The sequence below is a fragment of the Vigna radiata genome, chromosome 6, assembly GCF_000741045.1.
Source record: "Vigna radiata var. radiata cultivar VC1973A chromosome 6, Vradiata_ver6, whole genome shotgun sequence".
Lineage (NCBI taxonomy): Eukaryota > Viridiplantae > Streptophyta > Magnoliopsida > Fabales > Fabaceae > Vigna > Vigna radiata.
Window position 1 is genome coordinate 23638163 of NC_028356.1, and position 9089 is coordinate 23647251.

Sequence of the window (9089 nt, forward strand, 5' to 3'; positions counted from 1 at the left end):
ATGGGTGAGTTAAATTTCTTCTTAGGACTACAGATAAAACAAATGAATGGAGGTACCTTCATCTCCCAAACTAAATACTGTAGAGAAATTCTTAGGAAATTTGGTATGGATAGCTGCAAAGAAGCTAGTACACCTATGGGTACTTCATGTTATTTAGATAAGGATGAAANTGNANAGGGAGTNAATGAAACCATGTTTAGAGGCATAATAGGATCTTTGCTATACTTAACCGCTAGTAGACCAGATATTATGCAGAGTGTTTATGTATGTGCTACATACCAAGCTAATCCTAAAGAATCTCATTTGACTGCTGTTAAGAGAATTCTAAAATATCTTAAGGGAACTACTTCCTTTGGACTTTGGTATCCCTTTGATGCCTCACCTAGTTTAATAGGTTACTCTGATGCAGATTATGGTGGTTGTAAAATTGATAGAAAAAGTACTAGTGGAACCTGTCATTTCTTGGGTTGTTCTTTAGTGTCATGGCACTCAAAGAAACAAGCATGTGTAGCTTTGTCTACCACTGAAGCTGAATATATTGCAGCTGGAAACTGTTGTGCCCAAATTTTGTGGATGAAACAACAACTAGAAGACTTTGATATCTTCCTTGACAATATTCCCTTAAAATGTGATAATATTAGTGCTATAAATTTGACCAAGAACCCCATAATGCATTCAAGAACTAAGCACATATAAATTAGGCACCATTTCTTAAGAGATCATATTCAAAAGGGGGATTTTCAAATTGAATATGTTGATACTTTGCACCAATTAGCTGATATTTTCACCAAGGCTGTACCTAAAGATAGATTTTTTGAGCTTAGAAGAGAGTTAGGAGTGTTAGACATGTCTTAGGATCAAATTCTATACAATTTTTTGCATTTTCGTAAACTTAACGCTTCATAATCGATTATCACAAGGTTATAATCGATTATTCATTCATAAAACTCAAATCTGGAAAATTTTGAGCAGATAATCGATTATCATCAGGCATAATCGATTATCATGCAATTTCTGGGCAGTGATAATTGAGCAGATAATCGATTATCACAAGGCATAATCGATTATCACGCTGTCAGTTTCAAAAATAGAGCCGTTGGAGCGTCCAATAACGGCTATAAACGGCCATAAACGACTCATTTTTCCATTTTTCTTATAATTAGCCCCCCATAATCGATTATTAGACACCCCTTTGCACCCAAATACTGCTGAAATCAAATCCAGAGCTCAAAATCTCTTCATTTCTCTTCACCTTCTTTAAGTTTCATTTTCTCAATCTTCCTCCATGGCTGAACCAAGAAGGCATCGTCGCAAGACAGCTGGAGCTTCCTCTTCTTCTCAACCACGTCTTGCAAACATAGATGGATGGATTTCAGATCAAGGGAAACATGCAGACTTTGTAAACTCTTGGCAAGAAAGGAAAATCATGGAGGTAAAGTATATCCGTCTTGACTTTTTCCGCTTCTATGGCTTTCAATTTCCAAACATTTTTGCTGAGCAGGGACTAACGCATCTGGTAGGGCAAAAAGGATGCATTTATCCCGATCTTATAAGAGTCTTCTACTTCAACTTGCGCTATCGGGATGGGATAATATCCACTAAGGTCAAGGGCGTACACATCATTTTAGATGATGACATGTGGACCAATGTTGCTCAACTTCCCATCTGGGATGATGCTGTCAAAGTTCACTTAGGACTTGAAAATTTCAACAGGATGATGACTTTCCAATCCTTCCTGCGTCATCCTGAACGACAAACAAATAGAAGGCAATTACTAGTTGGAGGCTTCAAAGTTGAAGAGAGGATGATCCACAACTTGATTGTTTGGATTCTATCTCCTAGAGCAACCAACCATGCTCAATGCTTTGAGCAGGATTTACTTCTTTTGTATGGGATTCTAAATCACATACACATCGACTGGCCTGCTCTCATTCCTGACACAATGGTAAAAGCAAAGAAATCCCATTCATATCAATTTCCCTATGCTCTTCTTATTTCTAGGATTTTAGATTACAAAGGGGTAACTGTTGAAGGAGAACTCGTTCAAGCTATTGAAACTGTGGGATCAGAAATTGGAGATACTACCTTTCGTCAGATGGAATTCATTACCAGAGGAAGAGTTCTTATTCACAAAGATGATGACCATCCTGATGAAGATGAAGATGATGACATGGACACCCATATGGCTGACCCAGTGAGTGTTGCTACTCCATCTGATGCTGGACCATCCAACATACCCTCCTCTTCCTCAAATTCTATGGAAGAACACTTTGCAAGGTTATCTAAACAATTGGAGGATATAAGTCTAGCACAGAAGACACATTTTGATGAAGTTCATGAGTGGCAGCAATCTCTTGATGAATACATGGTCGATCAATTCCTTGAGCTTGATGTTCGCCTATCTAACATTGAGAGTCATCTCAATATCCCACCTACTGAAAGATCCCCTAGTCCTGAATTCTAGATTTTAGGCCACTAAGATTGTTTGTTATGTTATTTTCTTTGTTGTGTTTAGTATTGATCTTTATGAATTTCATGTAATTTCCTTCTGTTCTTAATATAATGAGCTTTTATGTCAAATTTATGCATATATTATATAAATGAGGGGGAGCTCATGTTAAGGGGGAGTCTTTTACATTATTCTTTTTGCTTATGATCAAAAAGGGGGAGAAGAATTATAAGGGGGAAAATTAAGAGAAGAAATATCTTAAAATTGTACAGGTACTGCTAACTCTGTGGTTGTCTATTAGCTTGTATGTGTTGCAGGTAAACTAGAGTTTCTTTTAAAAAGAGAATTTTTGATCATCATCAAAAAGGGGGAGATTGTTACCAATAAGGAGTATTGGTAAAACCTGAAGATGTGTTTTGATGATGCTGCAACTTGTAGATTTTGGATATAGTAGGAAAATATTTAAAAAGCAACTTATAGATTTTGAATGTAGTAGGAAAATATTAAACCTTGTAATTTTTATTGGAATAATCGATTATGGACAAGCTATAATCGATTATCACATGCTTTTTGTACTAAAATAATCGATTATCATGAAGCAATAATCGATTATCACAATTCATACTTGAATAATCGATTATCACTTCATATAATCGATTATCACTTTTTGAAAACTCTGTAACGGACTCGAATAATCGATTATCACTTACAATAATCGATTATTCATGGCAGTTGTGAGCTGACCTTTGGCATTCAGTGTACTTCGCTATATATTTGGTTTTTGAAATCTTCAGAAGCAACGTTTTGAACTGAGAAAGCTAATTAGAACACTGTGTGTCAGAGGGAAGTTCTCAGAAAGCTTTTGTTCATTGTTCCCTTGCTTGGTCTTATGAAAGGAGAGGCTCGCGTATCGTATGTCGATAGTCGGAGCAGACTATCTTGTGAAAGGAGAAGCTCGCGAATCGTTGGTCGATTGCCGGAGTGGTTCTCTTCAAGTTGGTAGAGTGATTTTCTTCGTTTTATATTTTGTTCATTTGATTGTAATCTGTGAGATTGTTTTTAGTGGAACTGTTAATCACTATTTATAGTGATTAACGACTGGACGTAGATTCTGTTGAATCGAACTAGTATAAAAATACTCGTGTGATTTTTCTATTCCCTACACTCATTTTACTTTACGCATATTAACTGTTTGATTAATTTTCTGAAAGAAAATTATTTTTGCTAAAAAGGACCAATTTTGTTGTAACTGTGACCGAACACGCTTTCCAGTTAATATAAGTTTTATTCCGCTGCGTTATACTCTTCGAAAAATACCCCCTCCGATACCAACAAGTCGAATCCATTAATAGTGTATTCGACTGGACTAGAACTTTTTCACAACAATTATAAGTTCAAAAGGTGCTTGTGATCTTTTCTTTCAGAAATGTGTAATGATCAAAAACATTTTATCTCACATTTCACTACTAGCATGTTCCACAAATATAACACTCAATCAACCATAGGAACATACAATGTATTTCAATCAAAACATGTTTAGCAGATATGACAAACATTACAAAATAAGAACATGTAATACTAGAACATATGTACTGTTATTAAGCACTGAGTTGTCATCATCAAAAACCAGTTTGATATAGAGTTTGTGTTGTCAACAATCTCAACAACTTAGACTCAAGAAAGGATGAGAAAAGATACAAAAGAAGAGTAAGGTCCACCGCTCAGCGCCAATTCCAGCGCTGAGCGCCAACTTCGAGGAGGAAGCCACTGTTTTACGCCTAAGCGATGACGCTAAGCATCCTGCGATTCTGAAACTCACCGCTGAGCGCCAGGATCCACCGCTGAGCGTCCTGCGATTATGGAGGCTACCGCTGAGCAGTCAAATGAGCGTTGAACACCTAAATGATGGGCCTTGGCCGAAATTCTATTGCTTTTCTACATTATAAATAGACCTAGTGCGACCCTTAGGGTAATTTTTTGGCAGTGGCAGACTTTTGAGCACCTTCTACACTCTCTGGAGGCGGTTTCTTGGATGTTAAGGCTCCAATTTATTAAATCTAGGGTTTACTCTTTGATAACGGTTGAAAAACCGTTATTTTTATACTGAATTTTGATATCAAATGCACCCTTTTGACTTAGAAACTTGCTTTGACTCATGATTTTTCTTTAGTTTTGTGAATAGAAGAGTTGAGGACATGTTATATGATTTTATCATTAAATTCCCTTGATTTTGTAGGTTTTTGGAATGAATTGAAAAAAAGGTTGAAGTACCAAGGGTTGCAATGCAGAAAAGTTAAATAGAATGTAGAAAAGTCAACTGGTCAACCAGAAAAGTCAAGTGGTCAACCAGAAAAGTTAACCAGTTCACCAAAATGTTGACCAGAGCGCTGAGCGGCGGTTTTGGGCGCTGAGCGGTTTTGGGGCTAACCGTTGAGCATCGTTTTTGAGCGTTGAGCGGTTGGGACGCGAGCTTGGACCTATTTTCTGTTATTTTTATGATCTGTTTGGGCTTGGACTTGTTTTCTTTTATTCTTATGCCCTATTTCAAGGCCTAGACACTCTAGGGTTTGTATCTTTTTATGGCTTAGGCATAGAAACACACTTTTCAACCCTTTAGGGTAGATTTGGAGATGGTGACAACTCTCCTTTTCTCCTTTTTAGGGTTTCTATCTCTTTCATTCCATTCACCTAGTTTCTCCATGACGATGGAGAACTAACCTTATTTTTTGCTGGGGAAAGATGTAACCTCTAAACTCTCTTATGTTGAAATTCTTATTTTATTCATGTGCTTGCATATGCTTATATTGTCAATTATTGGGTTCCTTACCTTTGCTTAATGCTTTTATCGTTTAACTCATTCGGTAAATGTTGTTTGTCTTTATTGATACTGAGACGTACATTAATGTCATGAACTAGGGGGTTTCCTTGATTATGCCAATATCGCCTAGAGATAGGGGTAGGACGATCAATTGTATTTTGCTTTCGTTTATCATGCATTATTAGCTACTAGGGAAGGCTAGAGATAGCAAGCCAATAATTAGTAATAGGCTCTTTTCGCCAAAAGATTGGGTTTAGGGTAGAGTACGAAAGTTTGCATGGCAATTGATAATAAAGCGAATTTAATAAGAAAAGTAGACATATGAGAGTGATTGGGTGAAATCTGTACCCTAGCAACAAATCCATCTCATATTATCAATATCATCCATCCACTTTTGTGTTTAACCTGAATTGATCAAATTGCATTTATGTTTATTTTTCCGTACTTTATATTCAAAAACCCCAAAATATTGTTTTTATAGTCTTGATTGGTAAAGCAAAAGCACAACTTTTTAGTGCTATGAGTCTCTTGGGAAAACGATACTTGGACATACCATTTTATTATTACTTGATACGATCTGGTACACTTGCCAGAGTGTTAACACTCTTTCATGTTTTTCATTAATTCCATCTAGTTTCACCATGTCTTTGGTGAACTAAACCATTTGTTGTTGGGGAACAATGTAATCCTTTTGAAACTCTCTCATATTGAAATTCTTATTTTATTCATATGCTTATTAAATCAATTGTTTGGGTTTTCTTCTCTGAGGTTAATGCATACATCGTTTAACTCATTCAGTATTATGATATTTGATTTTGTCGATACGGGAACGTACGGGGAAATCTAGAACTGATAAGAATTCTCTTGGTTATGAAATACTACCTAGGAATAGGAGTAGGACGACCAATTGCTTTAAGCTTCTGAAATTAATGCATTAGTAATTACTAGGGAGACTAGGAATGGTAAACTAGTAAATTGTAATAAGCTCTCTTCGCCGAGGAATCGGGTTTAGAGTAATCTAGAAAGTTGCATGACATTGATAATAAAGCGAATTTAATAAGAATAGTAGATATAAGAGGGTGGATAAGGATGAAATTGTAAACCCCAACAACTTCATTCATTCATATCTTTTACTTGTCAATTGATTCCATTTACATTTGCATGTTTAGATTTAGTTTTGCATTAACACTACAAAATTATTCTTCTTTCAAGTCTTATGTAATCAATTTACATGAAAGATAAGGCCTAAGAGTCCCTTGGGAAACGATCTGGACTTACTGTCTATTATTACTTGATACGATGTGGTACACTTGCTAGGGTGTAAACAAGTTTTTGGCGCCGTTGTCGCGGACTCGTGGTTTAACTTTTCAAGTAGTGTGAATTGATTAAATTTGACTTGCTTGTATTTCAGTTTTGTTTTGTTTTTAGTTCTATTTTTATTTTTATTTTTTATATAAAAGTGGTTTTAGGTTTTTGTTTCTTGTGTATGCAGGAAGCAATTCAAACCAGAAGCAAGAAAATTCAACCTCTTCTCGAACGATTGAGTGATAGGAGGGGGAAGAAAGTTAGACGTCCGTCTAAAGATCTATTTCCTTCTCTTGAAAGGCTATTACAACCCTCACCGGAGGCATCTTCGCAAAGGACAGAAGAGATGACAGAGCAAGCTCCTCCTAGACGTACACTTGTAGATGCGTCAGATGTTGTTGGCCCATTGCACTTCAATAGTATTGCCATGCCAAGGGACAACACAACTAATATGGTGATGAATCCTGCATTAATCCATCTGGTGCAGAGCAACTAATTTCATGGGCTGTCAAATGAGAATCCATATGATCATTTGACAACGTTCAATGAAGTTTTTTATACAGTAAAGATGACTGGAGTTTCAGACGACAGGATCAAACTCAGTTTGTTCCCTTTTTCACTAGGAGGCAATGCTAAGTTGTGGTTAAATTCCTTCTCAGAAGGAAGCTTCACAACGTGGGAGACTATGGCGTCTAAATTTCTGAATAAGTATTTTCCGCAGTCGAAAATTAGTCAAAGAAAGCTGGAGATTTCTTCCTTCAGACAGGGGATGGAGGAGGCTCTTGGACAGGCTTGTGATAGGTTCAAAAGTTTATTAAGAAAGACACCTCTTCATGGGTTCGATAAAAAAACTTTGGTTCTTGCATTCCTTGGAGGCCTTAGTACAAAGTCTAAGATGATGTCAGATGTTTCAGCTCGAGTCGACATAAAGAGAAAGACTGAGGATGAGGCTTATGATTTGATTGAAAGTATGGTTGCGAATGAGCAAGAGACTCATAGTGAAAGGGGAGCAACAACTTAAAAGAGGGGAGTTCTACATTTGCCAGCTGATGATGCATTACTAGCTCAAAATCACTTTCTCACTCAAAAAATTGATAATTTGTCAAAAATTCTCGCTCAGCTTCCGAAGGAGATCAGGAACGTGTCTCAAGCTCAACAACTTTGTGATTTCTGTGGTGGTGAACATATTAATTGTCAATGTGTTGTGCCTGAAGAGATGCAAGAAGAGGCAAACTTCATGGGTAATCAGTTTCAGTATAGGCAGGGAAAGTTCAACCAAGGCAACTTTAGCCAAGGTTGGAAGAACGATCCTAGTATTGGGTAGAGTCAAAATAACCTATCTCGGCAGACAAGAGGCCTTCTCAACAATAGACCGTAACAACCACCTTTGTGGCAACAAGTGGCCAGTTTGATAGAGAATGTCAAAGACCTTAATGATAAATTTGATAAATTTATGAAGGTATATGATTCTCACTATACGAGTTACCAAGCCAATTTCAGAACTCTGGAGATGCAGATTGGTCAACTTTCAAAGAGGGTGGAAACCACAGAGAAGAACCAATTTAGGGCTAATACTGATGTTAACCTTAAATAGGAATGCAAAGTGGTGGTGAGCATGACTGAGAGAAGATCAGAAAAATAAATCATTGAGCTAGAAAGCAATGAGGAAGAAGAAGAAGAGGAGGAAAAAAAATGAGAGAAGAGAAAATCACCGTGGGCAATTTAGAGAGATTCTTAATCAGTTGATTGTCATGCCTTCAGTTGAAGTACTCCACTGGATTCCTGTTTACTCCAAGAGAATAAAGTACTATCTTGGAGAGGTGATAGATCTTGATGAAGAGGAAATTGAAGAACAGGAAATTTGTGCACATCCTAAGAAGAGAAAGCATTCGCTTAAAATGAAAGATCTAGGAAGTCTTACTCTTCCATGTGCTATAGGAGATATGGATGTAGGAAGAGCTATGCTAGATTCTGGGTCTAGTATTAATATGATGCCTTTGTTTTATTTGAAGAAAATTGAAGGGCTAATATTGAAACCATCTAATATTTTTGTGATGGTAGCAGATGGATCTACTAAGATGTCGATTGGTATGGTGGAGGATGTGATTGTTCGTGTTGAGCATCTTGAGTTCTTGGTCGATTTTATAGTCATGGATATGGAGACGAATGAAAGGATTCCATTGATTCTGGGAAGGCCTTTCATGAAAACTGCTAAAGTGGTCATTAGTGTCCATGACGAGAGGATCATGCTAAAGGACTGAGAAAATGTTTTAATGTATTATGGCTCTGAGGAGAAGATCACTAGAATACAAAAGAAAGCCAAGTATAGAAATTCAAGGAGAGATGCTGTAGCTGGAGGATTTGAAGTTACAAATGATGATAGTTGTAATATTTTGCAGGTACCTAAAGATGAAGACATTGATAAAGGATGTACAATCCACCTTGACTCAAAGGACGTACCACTCCGGCCTGGTTCAAAGGTGAAATACAAGGAGAAGGAGTGGTTAGTGAAAGAGC

The 9089-nt window shown here is 36.9% G+C and overlaps 1 protein-coding gene across 1 annotated transcript; it reads left to right on the forward strand.

Annotated features, from left to right (window-relative positions):
* The first annotated feature begins 8323 nt into the window (after positions 1-8323).
* LOC106763588 lies at positions 8324-8833 on the forward strand. The gene has a single exon (XM_014647760.1). The coding sequence runs from the start codon at positions 8324-8326 to the stop codon at positions 8831-8833; it is 510 nt and encodes a 169-aa protein (XP_014503246.1).
* Positions 8834-9089: the final 256 nt, after the last annotated feature.